General features: G+C 29.2%; 1 protein-coding gene and 1 long non-coding RNA gene across 2 annotated transcripts in view; one reads left to right on the forward strand and one right to left on the reverse strand.

The window, feature by feature from the left end:
• The window catches only part of LOC111629915 (origin recognition complex subunit 5-like), a 31937-nt gene extending 14877 nt beyond the window's left edge, over positions 1-17060 (reverse strand). The window contains exons 1-6 of the mRNA XM_023373861.1: positions 16919-17060; positions 11960-12080; positions 10488-10580; positions 9139-9327; positions 7568-7642; positions 3859-3970 (exon numbers count right to left, since the gene is read on the reverse strand). Coding sequence (XP_023229629.1) covers positions 3859-3970; positions 7568-7642; positions 9139-9327; positions 10488-10580; positions 11960-12080; positions 16919-16929 — 601 coding nt within the window. The 5' untranslated portion in view covers positions 16930-17060. The remainder of the gene's footprint in view (positions 1-3858; positions 3971-7567; positions 7643-9138; positions 9328-10487; positions 10581-11959; positions 12081-16918) is intronic.
• Positions 17061-18334: 1274 nt separating this feature from the next.
• Positions 18335-20537, forward strand: LOC111629920. The gene is made up of 3 exons (XR_002757417.1): positions 18335-18579; positions 18682-18797; positions 20510-20537. It is a non-coding gene; the product is annotated as an uncharacterized LOC111629920 (long non-coding RNA).
• Positions 20538-22167: the final 1630 nt, after the last annotated feature.

A 22167-nucleotide genomic window follows, 5' to 3' on the forward strand; every position in this document is an offset into this window, starting at 1 on the left:
GAGTTTTATTTCTTCTCATTGAAATATTCTTTGATCTTAGAAATAGGATATGGGTCACATCCTATCTATCCTATCCATATAATAATGCATGTTTAATTTAAACTTATATTTGCAATAACTGTTTTTAAGATATGCAACAGATGGTAATGTAAAAAGGTAAATTAAAAAATATGGGGCACTAGATTTTTTTTTTATCTCAAAGTGGGCGGTAATTGAAATAAGTTTGAGAACCTGTGTAATAAATCAATGACACTAACTAGTGTTCTCATTAAAATATATGCAAGTTTTGAGTAAACTTATCTGACATTTACAGATATTCCTCATACAACATGGTTTCCGGTTTCACTCTAACACAGTTTGAGAATTCAGGAAATTGTCTGTACAAAATTTCACAATTTTTTAATTGAAAACTCCTCCATTATTCAATATTTTTTTATTCAAATAAGCATACACATTGTCTCAAATTTGCTCATGAATTTTACAATATTGAAATTTTCAATTTGTTTTATGCATGAAGTTTACTTTAGTGAAAACTGATAGAATAATTTTCTCCCTCCTGTCCTAGCTTTCCTATCAACCAAGTATTGTTAATGTTGCTTTCAGAAATTAGCATTTAAGACTGTTACCATGTTTTGGTTTTATAGATTACTCTTTGTATTTAGTAAAGTTTATTTAAAGATTTTTAGGTAAGTGTTACTTACTTATGATTAAAAATAGATTAATACAGTAGAGCATCAATTATCTGAAACAATTCAGGGTTGAGGTTGTTCAGATAACTGATCATGAATGAAAAAATATATTAACCTATACCATGTTGAAATTTTTCTCCATTGCATGTCGCTTCACATTGAATTTTCATCAATGTTAAGCCTAACAAAATTTTTTTTAAAATAATAATCATGGTTATTGTATCGTTAAAAATTATTTCTTTATTTTTCACAAACAAAATAAATATATTGAAAAATATAAAAACAAAAAAAATGATACTTTAGAAGTTAATCTAGTATCAAAAACATTCGATTCAGCACNTTTTTAAATAATAATCATGGTTATTGTATTGTTAAAAATTATTTCTTTATTTTTCACAAACAAAATAAATATATTGAAAAATATAAAAACAAAAAAAATTATATTTTGGAAGTTAATCTAGTATCAAAAAATGTTCTGATTCAGCATGACGCATGTCCCGACAACACAGTCCTCAGAAAAACACCACACAAAACAAGAAAAACTCTTTTTTTTGGGTTTATCTGGAGATGTCAGCTGCTTGGGCTATATTCTCCAATGAGCTGAAGCAAAATACACCACTCACGATGGGGAAAAAAACTTCATTCAAATACTGGTGCATCCTTAAACATCCTCTTGACATGTGTCGTGCTGAATTGGAATGTTTTTGATACTATATTAACTTCCGAAATATAACTTTTTGGTTTTATATTTTTCAATATATTTATTTTGTTTGTGCAAAATAAAGAAATAATTTTTAATGATACAATATGGTCGTGCAGGTGCAGCCAGCTAAAACACACACACCAACAAAAATAATATTGGAGTAGCCCAAGACATAGCCAAATATTGCAGTGCCACAGCACTAGCAGAAATTTGAATTTGCCGACTGAATCACTTTCGGTTATCTGATGTTTAGGTTGATTAGTATTCAAATAGTTGATGCTCTAATGTAATCATTTGTAAAAATGACAAGTGAAATACAAAGGTTTATTGGTACTCAAACAATTCAATATTCAAATACAAATTCTGGTGAAAAATCACACAGTGCTTAAATGAACAAACAAGGGCCCCCTAAAACAAATTTTTGATTAATAACATATTTTTATTTTGTCATATATAAAAATTTTTTATGATAAAAATAAGAAAAATGAAGATGTTACTAATATTTCTGATCAACAACAATAAAAAAGCTCAGATAACAATACTTTGTAAAGAAATCACCCTTGTTTAACTAAAATTAATATTAATGCATAATACAGTACTTTTAATTGTAATTGTTAGTTAATTATTAATTGGAAATAGATTGTTGATTGCTTTAATAAACATATTTTTCTTAGTAAAGAAAAAGAATAGTATACTTTTGTTAATTTTTGGAACCTAACCTCATGTTTTGTATTAGTCCTTTGTTTTGTATAGCATGGATTTGCATAACATGGCACTTTTTTGGAACATAACTAGTCTTATATGAGGGATACTTGTATCTGGTCAGAATCACAATAAATTTGTCCAAAATCATAGTGAATTTATTAATAAATATAATTAAGAATTCTGTTGGAAATATTACCCATCCTTAATTAATCAATTTAAATATTAGTTAATGTTTCTACTTAATTAAATACCATTAAATACTTTATTTGAAATTAATTAATAAAGCTAAATAAAATCGCTGTATATGTTTTTTTTATATACAGTTGCTCCCTTATCTGTGGTTTCAGTTACCCATGGTCAATCATGTTTCAAAAATGTTAAAAGGAAAATACCAGAACTAAACAATTCATAAGTTTTAAATTGTACACTGTTCTGAATAGCATTATGAAATTTTGTGTTGTCCCACTTCATCCCACTCAGGTATAAATCACCTCAGTAACCTTAGTTTTATTCCAGTCAAGTTGTTCAAAAACGTTCATTGTTTTTAAGATATTACTGTTATAAAACTAAGGTTACTGAGGTGATTTATATCTACACTTTTCCAGTTTTGATTTGTTTCTTTTTAAGCAGTAAATATTCCATTCAGAATATGAATCATCCCTTTGTCAAGCATGTCTATGTTGTAAATAGTAGTGATGTTGACAATTTAAACATTTCAGAAACCATAAAACTCTTTAAGAGAAAGGTGAAAGTTCTTGATATAATAGAAAAGAAAAACCTCATATACTGAGACCACATTTGCATAACTTTTTTACAGTATATCATTCTATTTTATTATTACTTATTGTGTTGATCTTCTGCTGTGCCTAATTTATGGATTAAATTTGGCACATTATCCTTTACCATAGGTATTTATAAGATATACTACAATAAAGAAGATAAGTATAGTTAAGAAAAAACATGGTATATATAGGGTTAAGTGCTATTTGTGATTTCAGACTGGGCATATCCTCCACAGGGCTACTGTATCGCATTTTTTGTTTATTAGATATTATTTTTCAAGTTGGCAAAGAATATTTTCTTTTATTTTTATATATCATTTTCAAGTGTTTTATAAGACCCCTAGATGAACTAAAATACAACTAATAATAGTCATTTGATGTAAAATACAATAATTCTTGAAAAACAAATAAATTATCATTTTTCACCATAAAAAAATGTCTTCCTAGTGTTTATATAATATGTAAATATATATTACATATAGCACTGTATAGCATGATAATTTTGACCTATCCACATTTGGTATCCACATAAGTCAAGAATATGATAGAAATAACACAATCTTTCTCATTGATCTAAAACTTTGACTTGTGAGATGTTCACTTTGAAAAGTGAAGATGCAAGAAGTAATACAAGAAGATTCTTTTCAGAAGAGGATAAAAATTAGAAAGTTTAAAAATTTCCATTTCTAACATTAAGGAACAATAGTGTTACAAGAAAGAAAAAACTATAAGAAGAGTTTCTTCAAAAAACTATATGACAAACAAAAATGAGGACACTTCACTATCTATGATCATGTATAAAATAAATAATGCAATAAAAACATACTGTAGCATATTACACAATAAAAAACTAATAATCATTAATTATTACTCTGATTGAATAATAACACTAGATTTTAAAATAGTTCTGTGCAGTAATTCTTAATAAATCTTACGATAAAATTAGTAACTGCATTCAATAAATTGATTTACAACAAACCTTTATTGTAATCAGGAAAATGAATAATATATGGTTCATATGTAGTTGTACTCTGTTGAAATTTTTCCCAAACAATTTCTGAGATTAAAATTACACATACATTCAAGTTAACCTAACAAAAAACAAAATTTTTTAGTATTAAATGTTATGTTAAATTTAATTTTTTATTAAAAATTTATTAAAATATTTAAATTTTTAAAGTCCTCTGTTAATCTTAATTTGTTAAACCATCTTTCTATCATAATTATTTACAATTATCTGTATACATAATAAAGCAAAACCAAAATGTATTGATCCCAGATTATCACTTTCCCAGAAACACTGTTAAATTTCTACAGTCCTTGAATAAATCCTAATTAAACTATAAACCCACATCAATAGTTCTACAATTTATCATTCTTCTGCATTTATTGGTCAGAATTTCTAATACTGAAGAATGTTAATCTAAATTTAAATCTAAGACCGATCATTTTAAGAAAGATCATCACATAAATATATTCATATGAATTGGCAGTATAACAGCAGTTTATGTTTTTTTTGAGTGGGGTGTAGCAAGATGTAATTTAGATTCTGTACAGTTATGTACAGAATCCATTAATCCTTTCTATTTGATACTGCAAGCATCTTATCTTCTAGCTTGTCATCTGGATGGTGTTGAGATCCTAGTCCAGCTGGAAAAACCTGTGTGTGCATGTTACCAGATCTTAATGCTTTTTGATGACAAAATGTTATGAAGTTTTCAATTACTGTAATAGAGATTTAACAACTTTCTATATTCCCTTTAGTGATAAAAATAATTATTATTGTTGATATAGGAATTTTCTTAGTTTTGCTTTGGTATTTGATGATTTTGTGAATTTTGGATACTGCCTGTGTGAATCATTTCATTTCACATTTTTGCCTAATTCAGTACATAATATGTGGTTCAACCTGTGTTCAATTCTTTATAGTGCTTGATATTATTTTTTAATCTAATTTTTCTGCCATATGGTGTTTCTTATGAAATAAGTTCAGATTCTAGAAGAATGACTGTGCATTATGTAAGAGAAAAACCCATGTAGCTAAGTGACTAAGCATGCCATCATCAACCCTAAATTCAATTACTGCAAAATAAAAATAAATAAATAAAAATCAGAAAGTAGACTGATAACTGTGGTATATCAGCCAAGAAGAGGAAGACAGTTAAGAATTAACTTCCTCTTCTTGGCTGATATACCACAGTTATCAGTCTTGATGATGGCATGCTTAGTCACTTAGCTACATGGATTTTTCTCTTACATAATGTACAGTCATTCTTCTAGAATCTGAACTTATTTCATAAAAAGCTGGAAAGTTTATTTTTGCTTCGTACTGTAGCTGCTCTGAGCATCAGGTATTCTTGCTGATGCTTCAGGAAAATTCTATCAAAATAGATGCAACAATGGGAATTAAAATATATTTTATGCTTTAAATGAATGTATCACACATTTCTACCAATGCCACAGCCTGGTGTAATTTCTTCCTACAATTTCTCTTCAACAGCTTTTGGGAGCCTGTACATTTTATATCCTTTACTTCAAAATTTCCCAAACAAAACTTTCAAAATCACATTTGACACATTCAAAGTTTAGAAGCATCTTCCCCATACACATTATGAGTATTTTTTACTGTTTGTAAAGCATATCCTTTGTAAAACTTAAATAGCATGAAAAATATGCTCAATGTGCATTTTATATGCAGACATTTCAACTTGATTTTATTCAAACAAAATTTGATGTAAAAAAGTTTAAAATAAGCTTCAAAACAAAGAATACAATCTCACATAAAAAATAAAGTGTTAAAATTCAGAATTTATAATTACATCACATACTTATGTTAAGTGAAATCAGCTGCTAATAAAAATATGCAAAAACTTTCTGATTAAATTCCAATAAAATTACTGTAATAAAGTAGTCATACTTTGCTATTCTGTATTGCGTATGTGTATTTTTTAAACTTTTTTTATGATTTATACATGCTAGGTTTGTAAACTTTTTGTTAAATTTGTATTAAGTTGGATAAAGATACTGATTTTTCTGTTATACTGCCCGATTTTCTTTTCTGTTTCCGTGTTAAACAGGTTCTGCAATATACAGGTTAATTTACATTAAATTTTGCAAAAAATTCAAGGGACCAAAGAAACTTTCCATTAATGGCAGGTTTTTGCTATATACAGGTTTCGTTAAAGGTTTGACTCTATTTGCATTTCAACATTGTTTTGCAAGGAGGATGCATTTTTTTGTTTTATTTTAAAGCATTATATGTAATTATTGAATAAATAATAATAAAGAATAGCACAATACATCATGATAATTCAGTATCAATATCAATATGCTTTACTAATTCTGCTGCAGTAAATATCTGTGCAATAGTTTATATATTTATAAAAATAATATTAATCTTTATGAAATTGTTAAATGTTACTTAGTAAGTTATTGTTGTTTCCTGATACATCTCACTTTTTTGTTGTAAATTATAATCAATTTAAGAATTATAAGAAAATATTTTCTTTCTTGAAATATTAATTTTTTTTCTTATGAGGGTAATAAATAAATTTTACATACAAGTACGTAAATTTGAATCATGTAAAAATTCAAATTGGTTTGTCACAATAGAATCAAAAATCTTAGAATATATTGGGTTGTTCGGAAAGTAATTTCGTTTTTTTTCCGTGGAAAAAACACACTGTTTTTATAATAAATAAATATTTTATTGAATTATATATCGACCATTTTGGTCAAATACCTGTTGTCATCGTTTCTGGTAGTAGCATGATTTCACATTCATAAAAGTTTTGATCGTTGCTTACAAAAAACTGATTCAAGTGATTTTTGACATTGTCATTTCAAGTAAATGTCTTACAGTTAAAAAAAATTTGTATAGACCGGAACAAGTAATAATCTGAGGGTGCTCAATCTGGCGAATTTGGTTGGTGTGATAGCATGTTCCATCTAAGTTATAACAGTTTCTGACGAGTTACCAAACTTTTGTGAAATTTGACATTATCATGGTAAAACACTACACCTGTTTTGTTGATCAATTCTGGCGGCCTTTTCTGTTTGATGATATTACTCAATTTGTTTACTTGATGGCAGTACACTTTCGAATCAATTGTTAAATTGTCTGGTAAAAGCTCCAAAAAAAAATTTCCTTAAAATCCCACCAAAGAAAGCATCTCTCTTTAAGAACATGTGGAACCAATATATCAAGCTTTGAAATGAAACCAATTTGTTTCAAGTAATCATAAATAGTTCAATTTGACAAATTTCACCTCTTAGTGATTTCACGTGTTGTTATTTGGCAGTTTGCTTTAACCAGTACCTTTATTTTGTTCTCATTGGCTTCAACTGGCCATCCAGAACGTGGTGCATCTTCAATATTGAAATTGCCAGAACGAAATTTTGTAAACCAGTCAATACATCTTCTCCATACACATCACACAATTTTTTTCTCGCTTGAACAGCATTCTTACCTTTTCGGTAATAAAAGAGTAAAAAATTTTTTACAAATAAGCCTTAAAATGCTAGTTGTCAAAATATATAATGATAATATGGTTTAGAATGAAAATGGCGGAAAAAATACAACTAATCTGTCTAGTGGTAAAAAAAAAACGAAATTACTTTCCGAACAACCAAATATGTTCTTAATATCATCTTCCAGTATAGAATACTTAATTAAAAATTTTACTTACTAATTCTTGAAGTTTAAGAAAAGACGACAAAATTGAATGATTAAAATTTCTAAGAATTTCTGCTTTATCTAAAATCTGTAAATTAAAAATGTTTGAATTAATACATATAAAATATAATTAATAATTAAAACTATAAATAATTTAATACAAAATTTTTATATACAATATTAAAAGTTTACTTCTTCAAATCTTTCTAATCAACCTTTTTCTGTTCTCTTAGAGTATTGTATCATCTATGTATGTTTAATCTAAGTACTTTTGGCTTCTCAGACCATTATCAGAGACAAAAAGTTGTGAAAAATTGCAATATCAAATTCAATCACCATCAGCTTTTAAATTCATATTGTTCCAAGACAATGTTCTCTTCACAAACAAATGCTACAATTCTATGCTTCCTGCCAAAAAGTATTTTACAATCTTTCTATTAAACTAATTTAAATTACTGAATCAGTTTTTATGATTTCTTTAATCTAACTAGTTTCTTATTATCAATCTTTCCAAAGCAGGTACCAAAGAATCCTCCTCCTTAGTATTAACCATGTTCAACACTACATCATTCTTGCATATCCATATTTTCTCTACACTACAATCAAATGCATATAATGCAAAATATGGATATACAAAGGAATTTAATATTGGCTGTTCAAATTTAATACAGCAAATTTTTATAGCACTTTTTACTTCTCACAATGGACTGGGAAGCCTAAAAGTACTTAAACAAAATACATGAGTGGACTCCAAAAAAGAAAAAAAGAAAAACCAAAAAAGATAGATTGTTAGATACAATATTCTCTCTTTTGATAAATATTTAGTTTATATGATGGTTTTAATTGGTTAGTTTAAATTAATTATGTAATAAATAAATGAATAACAATCTTTAATATTTTAATAAATAAATTTTATTATTATTCCTTTTAAAAACATCTGTTATTAATTTTATTATTTCTTATTTGGTACATATTCATTTTATTAATAAACTAGTAGCTCGGGAGCCCCCTAGTGGGCATTCTTTACAAATTTCCATGAGGCACGGTTCCTTTGACTTTTTTGTTCCTATCAATATGCTCTACAGCTCTGTTAAAATCCGAATGGTAAGATTTACCCTCCGAATGAAGAGGTGGCGACCCCCCAAACCATAGACCCTGTACTAACAATAAAGTCAAAGGAACCATATCCCTACTCGCGACCCTTCGGCCAAATGAATAATAAAAATTTATATTGTTAATTTAAATAAGAATTAAAATTGTTAATTTGAATGTTTGAAATATGACACACGATAGGGGCGCCTCTAGTGTCCGTTATCAAATGGTTACGGGACAGACAGACGGATACCCGTTGAATGGATTATATATATAGATATGTAAAAATAATCTAATATTTAACATATTATTTACAATATAATTATCTAATATAAGCAAAAATGTAAAATTCATTCTAGTTTTGATGTTGAAATATTTCAATTAATNAAAAAAAAAAAAAAAAAAAAAAAAAAAAATCACATTCCTTATAAACAATAAATATATTTTTAACTTTTTAAATAATAATATTAAATAAACATAATAATAACTTACTATATACAAAGTATCAGTGCAGTTTGGTATTAATGTTTTCAATTTATATAAAAAATCACACATATCATCACAATGAAAAAATTGAAAGTTTTTTTCACAATTCAATAATTTTGAAACTGCTTTCAAAACACCTTCAAACAAATATCGTGGTGTATGCATTTCTATGCAATTTATCCAAATATGAGAAAGCTGAAAAAAATTTTTTGAATTAATTAACTGTTCAATTTCAAAGTAAAGCATTTGATTTTCTTAGTATACTTAACTATCAAAAAAATATTCTTAGCTTATAATTTGTTCCATTACTTAATAGATTACTATAACATTATCATTCTTTATATATATCAAATTACAATAATCTATATATATATCATTGAAGTTTCATTGCAATAAAAAGAGTTCTTAAAGAGTTCACATATTACAAGAAACATAAAGCACACTCTAAACCTTCATACAAAGTTGGGTCAAATGTTTAATTTGAGTAATAAAAAAAAAAAATGATTAAAATTATATTTAATCCATTCCTCACCCCCATGAGACAACCTGGCAGTAAATATCCAATTAACTGGGCTATTGAGATGAATGAGGATGGGCTACAGTTATAGAATTAACCAACCATAATGGATCTCTTTATTAGTTAAAACTTTTATTTAATTTATTATTAAATAAAATAAAATTTTATGCACTTTTTGTTGTGTTTTTACTCTAAGTGAAAAGAAATAATAATGTGAAGAAATACTAAGAAAGGAAACAAATACATTATTTAATGGATATCTGCCATTGTGTATTTGATGACAATTTTCTGGTCAGAGGCTCATAATTAGTGGTCCTTAAAACTTTTCATGACAGCTTTAGGATCCTAATTTCACATTTAATACACAAAGTTTTGAAATTATAAAATATTTTTTATAACTTAAAAAATCCTAACTATTTTCTAAACATTCAATGCAGATAGATCAAAATCATTGTCTTCATTAGAGAACAAAAACAAGTTAAAACAAGCTTTAGGTTAGATTTTTATAATTTACTTGATTAAACTATCTTAAAATAAGCCACATGAATTATTAACATACTAATAAAGAAATATAATTTATAAAAAAAAAATATAATTGTCCTTAGGGAGATGATGATAAATTTATTTTTTCTAACTACATTTTGGAGAGAGAGATAGATAATATTGCTATCTTGAAATGATTAATTTAAAAGTCAATTAAAAAGATTATGAATAAAAACTTCAATAAGACTAGTTTATATTTAGATAAGGTTTTCTAATCAATGATATTTTAAACTGAAAATTATTCAGTTTAAAAAGACATATAAAATAATTTATTTAAATAAAACTTTAAAAATACCTGTAATTGCTGCATAATAGTTTTAACTAGCAGTGTTTTACCAGTAGCTGCATGTCCATAAATAAAAATACTCTGCGTAGCAAAAGTACTGGGCTGAAACAACATTAAAACAAATATTCATAAATAGTTTGATTAGCAAGTTTTTTTTTTTTTTTTTTTTTTGAAAAATAAAAAAAACAATGACAATGTCATTAATTTTCATTACTTAAAATGTTATATGGCATAATACTTTAATTCCNTTCTTTTTTTTTTTTTTTTTTTTTGAAAAATAAAAAAAACAATGACAATGTCATTAATTTTCATTACTTAAAATGTTATATGGCATAATACTTTAATTCCTTGATCCTAAAATGCAGTATTCTAAGTTTGGGATTAAATTTTACAACTTTTTCGCATATGAAAGAAAAATTTTTTAAATAATCAATTTTACGAGCTTAGTTTAACAATAAGTTTAAAAAAAATTGGATTTTATTCTAGATAAATAGGTTGTAGAGAAATAATATTTCATAAAATCACCTGAATCTGTAAAGGCAGATGCACACATGTGGCACAGAAGCAAAAAGTGGCAACCAAAATCACAGAAGAAAAGCCATACTTGTGGCTAACCACTTCTTAATTTTCTAAACATATGAGTAAAAAGTAAAACAGATATCCAAGAAGGACAAAGGCAATTTCCATAGTTATTTAAATGTCATATTTTTAAATTACAGTAGAGTCCCGAAAACTCGGGACTCGATAACCCAGCAGTCCGGATAACTTGGCCACACCCTGGTAGGGCAAAAAAACCCCTAGTAAATTTTCATTATAGACAGCTTTATGCCTCATAAAGTATTTTTCTGAGATCTGTCTTATCAGGTAAATTACTGTACACTGTGTATTCATTAATTTTCATTTTCATGTAGTAAAGGCTTTGCCTTCATAATGTACTTTTCCTTTGTTTAAGGGTATTTGGGCAGTTTATTCTCTGTTGTATTCTCATGCAAACTACATACAAATACAGTACAGTATTTTCTGAGGAAACACTCGTACTTATTCTTTTTTAACCCTATTCCCAATAACCTGGCATTTTCACAAACTTGGCCACCCTTTGGTCCACATTAGGCCAAATTTTCGGGACTCTACTGTATTTTATTTCATTAAGGAAAAAATAATTTAAGCAATTAATACATGTTTATGGACTATTTTCAAGTTTTCTATATGAAGATCTATTTTTGGATTTTCCCCCATGTTAAAAAATCATGTGATATTAATTCAAAATGTCCATTCACATGAAGTGAATTGGTATTACTAGTGGCTGCTGGAAGTGCATTAATGCTGCAAATGCTGAAAAAGTTGGATTGGAGTCTATTTTCACCAAACTGTCAAGCAGCACAACTAATGCTAATCATTGCCACAAACTTGCCGTTTTTCTTGACATACCACATTTGTGCATCCACTTAACGTCTGATTAATATGTAATATATAAAACTTACAGGACCAAATAATTTTAATAAAATTTCTGTTTGTTTCCTTCTTGCAATAACTTTTTTAAAAATATGCATTAATTTATCTTCATTGTAGCTCTTCATATCTTTTTTATATTCCATTGTAAATCTGAAATTATAATTATTAGTGAAACATCATTTTACTTAACTTATGTAATAACTATGTTAAAATTTATTACATAATATAACTTTTAAACTAAGCTTTAATAAACTACAGTGTTTCAAGTTTGATTTTTTTCACAATTGAATGATTAAACTAAAAAGCAATTAAAGCCAAATTAACAGGCTAGAAGCAGCTATAATAATAATAATAATAACACAGTTGGCTGCTACATATTCTACACATGTACAAAATACATCCATCACTCATTGCATTCTTCGAAAACACTATGCAGCACTGGAGAACAACACTACATCTCAGGGTTAGTAACACTTCCATACAAACAAACGAAATATTCATTAGGCGAGGAATTTTTCAAGGAGATTCCTTGAGTCCTCTCTGGTTCTGCCTAGCCCTGAATCCATTATCCAACATGTTAAACAACACGCAATACGGCTACAATATCAGACACGAAAAAACAACACAGTTTACACTCTCACATCTCATGTACATGGACGACATAAAACTTTATGCATCCACACAAAAACAACTTCATCAACTCCTACAAATCACACATTCATACACTAAGGACATACAAATGGAGTTTGGCTTAGACAAATGCAAAACACTTCACATAGAAAAAGGAATCCTGAAGAAAGAAGATTTTGCACTTGGAAATGGAGACGTTATTGAATCCATGGAAGAGGGCGAGTTCTACAAGTACTTAGGATTCCAACAGGCCAAACTAACAGAACATACACAAATAAAGCAACGATTAATTAAAGAATACCAAAGTAGGTTAAACGCTATACTTAGAACACAGTTAAATGCAAAACACACAGTTAAAGCAATAAACACATATGTCATCCCAGTACTCACATACTCTTTTGGAGTTATACATTGGACTCACACAGATCTCGAGCAACTCCAAAGGAAAACAAGAACAACACTTACTAAGCATAAACAACATCATCCTAAATCCGCCACAGAAAGATTAACCCTTCCACGTAAAGAAGGCGGACGTGGCCTGATTGACATAGTTAACCTTCACTACAAACAAATACAGTCACTGCGAGAGTTTTTCTACAAGAAACAAGAAACATCACAGTTACATAAAGCAGTAACTCTAGCAGACTCAAATAACACACCATTAAACTTACACTCACAACATACAGACATGACACAACATATAAAAAGCATAGACAACATTAAGCAATCATGGGCTCAAAAGGCTCTCCATGGCAGGCATCCTTACGACCTGGCCCAGGATTTTGTTGACAAAACTGCGTCAAACAGCTGGTTAGATCGGGGATGCCTCTTTGGGGAGACGGAAGGATTCATGATTGCCATACAGGATCAGGTCATAAATACTAAAAACTACAGAAAACACATACTCAAAGATACAACACTCACAAATGACACATGCAGAAAATGTCACATCATGCCAGAAACTATACAACACATCACTTCTGGTTGCAAGCTCTTGGCACAGACAGATTACTTACATAGACACAATCAAGTAGCAAATATAATACACCAAGAGCTTGCAAAGAAACACAAATTGGCAGACATCCACGAACCATACTACAAGTATATTCCACAGACAGTATTGGAAAATAACACGCACAAAATGTATTACGACAGAGCCATAATCACAGATAAAACAATTTACCACAACAGACCAGACATCACACTCATTGACAAACACAATAAAATCACATACATTATAGACATAGCCATTCCAAACACTCACAATGTACAAAACACATGCACTGAAAAAATTAGCAAGTACACAGAACTCGCCCAGGAAATCAGGCATCTGTGGAGGATGGATAGGGTGCTTACTGTACCTGTCGTTCTTTCCTGTACAGGTGTGATACCACACACGCTACACAAAAGCCTGGGAACATTATAATTGAGTAGAAATACATACATCACACTACAGAAGGCTACTATATTGAATACATGCCATATTGTTAGGAAATTCCTTAATACAGACACTGACACTGACAGACATTTAATTTTAGTTTTGTTTTGGTTGCTATGCCTTGACTCTGGTCCGGCATAGTACACAGCCACTGGTGTGTACCGAGTATAACCCACTAAACCCAACACATAATAATAATAATTCAAGATAATTTGTTATTAGAGTTAGGCGTATAGTAAGTTAGAAAAGAATCAGCCAAGAGCGAGACTCAAACCCACTCAGAGCCGATTCTTTTCTTCCAGTTAGTTCTAAATTTATTTAAATTATAATTATTAAATTTAGCATGGGATGGTGACTAACACCTAACTCTAATAACAAATTATCTTAAATTATTATTATTATTATAGCCACTTCTAGCCCACTAATTCGGCTTTGGTTGCTTTAATGTTTATCGGGTTAGCTGTTTGTTTATATAGATTTAACTATAAACTAACTATTGACAAATGCACACAGGCTACAAAATTATGATAGCAATTAAATGTTAACAGTTGATTCAATCAATTATTAACATTGATTCTGACAATTACCACAGACAATTAGTCGAGCCTATAACTGATTCTTGTTGTCATCTCAAGTTTGTTATTCATGAGCATCAGTCTGGTATTATTTTGTTAATATGCTAGAATCCACTAATTGTAATCATTTTGAAACTTGACTATATTGATAACATACTGAAAACAACTTTTTCATATTAAAAATAATTAACTATAGTGGATGATCAGTTAACGAACAAATCGGATAATGAACACTTTCGTGAAAGATTTTTATGTTCAGACAATGAATACTTCATCGGATAATGAATACTTCACAGAACAAACATGAGAAGAAGCGATGTTCATTAACTGATCACCCACTGTATATACGTTTAATATTTTCCACTAGATTTTATTACAGAGATTCTGTCATTATATAAAGAAATAAATTTATAAATTTAAGATTTCACATTTGCTGTTTGTTTTTAGTGAAAACATCAATTATTACAAAAATATTTAATGTAATTGATGTAACAAATTTTCTGCAACACAACACCTACCTCTAGACAAATTAATTAGTTTCTAATCATTAACTTGGCCATATAATAAGACCAATAATTTGGTAAATTGTTTGATTTAACTAATAAATTGGGTTTAGAGAAGATGTTGAATATATATCACTCAAGAGTATTAATCTATGACAATCACTTGCTCCTTGCATAAAAAGAATTAGAAATTAATATGTGTATAAAAAAATATTACAATACTTCAAAGCACTAAATCTTCATTTTGAAGAAACGCTTTGCCTTCTGTCCTTCTCATACCTTCAGGAACAAACATTTTAATACTTTGTATTAATTGCAATATATTTTAAAAAATAATTTATTGCAATCAGGCCACCATCTAGGAACCGTATTTTAAAAGTTTCTACATACCGAGGCAGACAAGAAGCATCGATAAAAAGGACAACTCCGCCTGCGGAGAAAGTACGTTCCTGAAGGGAAGGCAAAGAATTTCTCCAAAATTAAGATTTGCTTCAAAATATTGTAATATTGTTTTATATACACATAATTATTATCCTGGCCTGTTTTAATACTTTCTATTAATTATAATATATTTTAAAAAATAATAATAATTATGCCCCTAGTGCTAGCAACCTCGGACATCTTCACTTCGACCTCACCATATCTCGAAAACAAAATTACGGATCCCCAATTTTTATTACATTTTTAGTTTCCTCGTATCGTATTATGTANCAGAATGAATCAATCAAATTCCCATAAAAACCTGGGTAAATTGATAATCGGTTAATGAACAATTTGGATAGCAAACAAAGTCTTGAAATGGATTACATGAGAAGAATGCAAACATGAGAAGAAGCGATGTTCATTAACTGATCACCCACTGTATATACGTTTAATATTTTCCACTAGATTTTATTACAGAGATTCTGTCATTATATAAAGAAATAAATTTATAAATTTAAGATTTCACATTTGCTGTTTGTTTTTAGTGAAAACATCAATTATTACAAAAATATTTAATGTAATTGATGTAACAAATTTTCTGCAACACAACACCTACCTCTAGACAAATTAATTAGTTTCTAATCATTAACTTGGCCATATAATAAGACCAATAATTTGGTAAATTGTTTGATTTAACTAATAAATTGGGTTTAGAGAAGATGTTGAATATATATCACTCAAGAGTAATAATCTATGACAATCACTTGCTCCTTGCATAAAAAGAATTAGAAATTAATATGTGTATAAAAAAATATTACAATACTTCAAAGCACTAAATCTTCATTTTGAAGAAACGCTTTGCCTTCTGTCCTTCTCATACCTTCAGGAACAAACATTTTAATACTTTGTATTAATTGCAATATATTTTAAAAAATAATTTATTGCAATCAGGCCACCATCTAGGAACCGTATTTTAAAAGTTTCTACATACCGAGGCAGACAAGAAGCATCGATAAAAAGGACAACTCCGCCTGCGGAGAAAGTACGTTCCTGAAGGGAAGGCAAAGAATTTCTCCAAAATTAAGATTTGCTTCAAAATATTGTAATATTGTTTTATATACACATAATTATTATCCTGGCCTGTTTTAATACTTTCTATTAATTATAATATATTTTAAAAAATAATAATAATTATGCCCCTAGTGCTAGCAACCTCGGACATCTTCACTCCGACCTCACCATATCTCGAAAACAAAATTACGGATCCCCAATTTTTATTACATTTTTAGTTTCCTCGTATCGTATTACGTAAAATGATGGACTTAATCAAAATCGATCAATCAAATTTTGATTGGTCGATAGACTCGGATTGGCAGATAGAAGCTTCGCTAACGCTCCGCCTAAATAAAGTAACTTTACCCAGTTGCCATGTATTTGTATCATTATCTGTCAAGTAGATATAGAAGATCATGTATTAACTAGTGAACTATTATTTACACAACACGATCACAGCATAACTTATTATATAATTTACGCGTAAAAGAACTGAAAATGGTTTAAACATTTTTTACCATAATTACACTTTAAAAATAACTCGATATAATAAACTTTCCAAGTAAAGTAACTTTCGCTTTAAAAAACCGCCTCTAAAAACGTGAATAGCGCCATCTACGTTCTTAATATGTTGTAATTATAAAAAAAACACCCGACATAATTATATCGAAACTTTTATAAGGCGATATAATAAAATAAATATGAACTTTTGTTGATCGCGTGTTAATAAAATAACTATTTTCAATATAAGTAACCTACAAATTATTTCTATAAAGTTACTATTATTTTTATTTTATTCATTTTTGATTCTTTCAGCCTGTGGGTACTGAAACAGTCTTTTTAATCATACCAATCATGGTTTCGGCCTGGTCTCAAATAGGAGTAACCGGATAATGAGGAACGGGAACCGAATATCCGGGACAGAACGTTAGGGAAAAATTCCTAGCATTACTCATTCGGATTCGATTCTGGGGTCCCCAGATCGGTAAGCTGGCACATGACGCCTAAAACGCCTCGGCCGTGCAGTCATCATATGTAAAGATTGTACAGTACATTACATATACTAGCTATACATAAGCACTATTATACATACAAGTTCTTAAAAATGACTATATAGAAGAGTGCTTCCAAAATTACTTGATGTGAAGGCCGGATTTCCGAGCGGTCAAGGTGGCAGCCTACCGCTCTGGGGGGCACGGGATCGATTACCCAGAAATATTTCGGGGGTTGGTCCTACCGGATATGTCGGCTTCCGTCCTTCACCAACCGGCTGCCCCATGGTGGGCCTGGCTGAACTCATAATGGGCTAAAAGAGACCCTCTCAGTGTACCGGGCGGAGAGTTAAAAAAAACTATTTAAGGTAGATGATTAATTAATATTTTTTAAATGCGCTACATACCACTGTACTATTATCTACTTCATATCAACACACAGCTTATATGAATAATTAAATAAAAGAATAACATAGTGCAAAGAAAAGAACTTTTTATAAATGGGTAAGGGGTAATGGATAGGATTTGATTGATTGGGTAAGACAATGCAACACGAGGGCAATCTGCTAGGGGGTGCCTTTCAAGAGGACGTTATATGGGAAACTGGCTGCTATTTAGGTGTTACACATGTGAAGAAAATTCGGAAAACTCGAAGTGACCAGCCCGTTGATAATACGCGAATATGTAACCCGGCATTTCCCAAAGTATTTGTTTATAACTATTTTTAAGCGCGCAGCTATTTATTTATTTGAGTCGGCAGTTCACCTCAACACGGTAGTTGCCATTTGCCCTGATCAGAGTCGGTAGATTAACTACCGACTCTGCCCTGATCAAGCATCATATGTACAGTACAATTGCTATTTCATTGAATGATAAAAATAAAATACAGTATAAATAATTGTTTATTAATAAATATACCAATGTCCTATCATTCGGTCTTGGTCGATAGTAATACAGTATTAGAAATAAAATTATTAAAATGGACGTAACATCTTTTAAAATATCATTAAAAAGATTTTCCCTGGTTGTTACGAGGTATTTTAAAAAATTAAGAATTATTTATAGATACAGTATTTCTAAATATTTTTGAAAAATCTGGAACTTGATATTTATTAATAATTTTATTTCTTATTGCAGACTGGCAACCCTCCTTCAGCTGGAACGATTATTAGTCACATGGGTTGGGTGATAACTCTACATGTTCGAAGTTATCTGGATAGAAGAACCGATTTAGCAGTTTTATTGCATTAGATGTAAGCACTGTTTATTGACCTTTGCCCAGAGTGACAGCAGAATCGATAATATATATATTTCTTAATTGTATATACTATATTTTTAAGCATTGTTTATGTATATACAGGGAAGGATAAGTAGATATACAGTTGTGAATCTGAGAAATACAGATGTTTGCACATTTTTTTTAATAATTTATTTCATATCTTTGGTTAATGTCCAGATACGTGGACCGTCATGGCGGCACTTCCTGTTTCAGCCTCGAAACCAGACCGGTTTGCAGACGATGTGTCACGTGACGACGCGAGCGAACGTCGGCGGCTGTCATGGCGCCTCATCGCTGATCCCAGCAAAGAAAAGGACACAGTGGGGACGCACGTTCTAATCTAACCTAACCTATTCTAATAATATAATTGGTAATAATTATGCTAATTTATTAGAATAGGTTAGGTTAGGTTAGAACGTGCGTCGGTGCGTCACGTGACACGTCTGCAAACCGTCTGGTTTCGAGGCTGAAACAGGAAGTGCCGCCATGACGGTCCACGTATCTGGACATTAACCATATCTTTTATTATCGATTGACCACAAACTGTTGATGAAATGATTCAGTTTATAACAGAAGCAAATTGATGACAACAAAGAACTACGTAGGAACTAGACTACAGGAATGTATGAATATTGAAGGCTGGCAATTTGAATACTTGAGAGACTGTACTTAGTTGCAACTTGTATGTTATGCTTATTGTGACTTAATAAAGCTATTTAATAATAATAACTTTGTAATCATCTGCATGTGTTTCTCCATGATAAAAACTGGGTACAACTGTAGCTCTAAATGAGATGGTTGGGACCTTATCAGAACTGTAGACCACACAAATATGAAAAAATCAAAGGAACCATACATTACATGTGACCTTTCACAAGATATGTTCCCTGAAATCAGCCTATGAGGGAATTTTGGAGACCCTCAAAAATTGGATAAAATTTTAGAACTATTTCTCAAAACTATGCTAAAAATAGACTGTTTTTGACCTTACTAGAGATAGCTAAAAGTTCACAAAACACAAAAATTCTGACTACTACTATGGTGCAATCAGAGTAACACTGTATGCGCCACTAAACCTATCACATAATTAACATTCAGCCTGGTGGTCTGATATTCTAATGATATAGGTATAGGTAATAAATAAAAAAATGTCCTATTAGAGATTTAAGCAATGTTTCACCAACTGTTCATGGGCATTGAATAGACCACTTGACTCTTCATGGAGCACTTGATGTTTTACAGTTGGATGTGTGAAAACTTGCCACCACCTGTTTGTTGAGGTGTAAGCCACAGCAAGCACCAAAGAGATGACTAAATGTAGAATGGAGGTCATGGTGAATGTCAGGGAACATGAAGAATAGGCAGTAGTACTGAAAACTTTGGAGGGGAATATTCCCAAAGAGTTGTATGTACAGATGTGGTTCCATTGACCTTTTTGCTCATCTAGGGGAGTTGCAAACTCCTTATTTGCAGCAGCAATCTTATCAAAAACAGTATACCTACTTTTGCACCACCTGTATATATGTATTAAATTTATTCTATAAAAAAATTAGTTTTACAATATCCTTTTTCATTTCAAATAAATAAAGATTAATTTATAAAATAATAATCTCCTGAAACTCTGGTTTTAAGTTTTACATTTTTTTTCCTATTTTACATCAATAAAATAAATACTATTTATGGCAGCAAATTTCAAGCAGGAAAATGAGTTTACGAAAGGCTCTTTACCTGCTAAATATTTTGTCTACAAGAAGAACAGCAATTTTCAAAATGCTCTTCTCTAGCTCTACTTCTGCACTCAATACTTTGGATTTGCATAAGTTACATTATAGGAAAATGTATGAAGGTATGAAAGTATTACATGAGTTTACTAATATTTTCCTCTAATACTTTGAAAAAAACAAAATTATATATTGATAGAATGGTAGAATTTTCATGTAGAATTTTCATATAGAACATATCTATAAAATAATTCATGAATGCATATAGATATAATAACAAAGTAATAAATATATATATAGTCATAATAATTTGTAATTTTCAATTTTTTCACTATGAATTACATATTAAATTTATTATAATATATATAAAGTGTTACATGCATATTTGTTTACAGATTTAGATTATAAAGTATCTAAATTTCGTTAGATCTAAATCTATATAATTTATTTTTGAACTTTGAAAAACAAATATCAAAAATAATAAATTTGTGGATATCAATATGAAACTGTAGGTTTTATAACAATCTTTAAGCTAAAAATATTTTTCATTTAATGATCATCAAATAAGCAATTCATTTCAATGTTAAGATATATAATCATCTTTTATTAACAAACTAGATAATGATTTAAAGGAGCATAAAAATTCATAAAGGAACAAAAATAATGGTTAAAAAGCTATGTCAGTTACAATATGTCATCGATACCATAGAGATTTTGTTTGTTTTTATGCTTCTACTTCCATAGCAACAAAATTCTTTTATTGCTTTAGTGACGATGAACAGTTAATCTTGAAAGTCTCAAACAGTTAGTTTGTTTTATGCATTATTTACCTTAATATATTTTTGTGAAGTTTAGTTTGTATATTTTTTAAAAATAATTTTGTTGCTACTTTTTTCTTATGAGGAAAAAACCTGACTTTTATTAGCCTTTGTAGTTAGCTTGTGCTTTTTTTTTCAAAGATATATCTCTAATTTAANTGCTGGGAAAGTTAAGCAAGTCATTACTGGATTTTTTGAACAAAAATCAGAAGAAAAATGGATAAAATTTGCTAATTTACAATTATACATTTAATATGTGCTGTTAAAACTGTTGTACACTGTATTACTTAATTATTATGTCAATTAGTAAATTTCCTTTTATCCATAATATGAATAATCAGGAATTTTGTTGATATGATATCTGTTTTTCTTTATCAACAATCAATAAATTTGATAAACACTTGCAATTATATATATATTAAAAAAAAAAGATTTGAAATAAGATAATTCTAACAGAAAAAAAGGGGGATTTAGTTTATGAAATTGTTATGATTTACTAGAATTACAGATCATGCATGCATAATTTTTTTCTTTAACTCTTTCTACCTTCTGGATATTAAAAAAAGAGCCTTTCTTTTAACAAGCCCATTGTGGGCTGGAGTCCCACTTTGGGCAAATTATTTTCTTTCAATTTAATCTAAATTATTTAATAAAAATTATAATTATCAGACATAAATTTAATTAATGTTTAAGATGATTTGATTCAAAAGATAGATTTACTACTAATTATCTGTGAGAATTTCATTAATTAATTTGGATTGACTGATTTAAATTTTTAAAAATTTTGATAAAAGAAATTTATAAC

The sequence above is a fragment of the Centruroides sculpturatus genome, unplaced genomic scaffold (assembly GCF_000671375.1).
Source record: "Centruroides sculpturatus isolate CEXI.00-Female unplaced genomic scaffold, Cexi_2.0 scaffold529, whole genome shotgun sequence".
NCBI classification, from domain to species: domain Eukaryota; kingdom Metazoa; phylum Arthropoda; class Arachnida; order Scorpiones; family Buthidae; genus Centruroides; species Centruroides sculpturatus.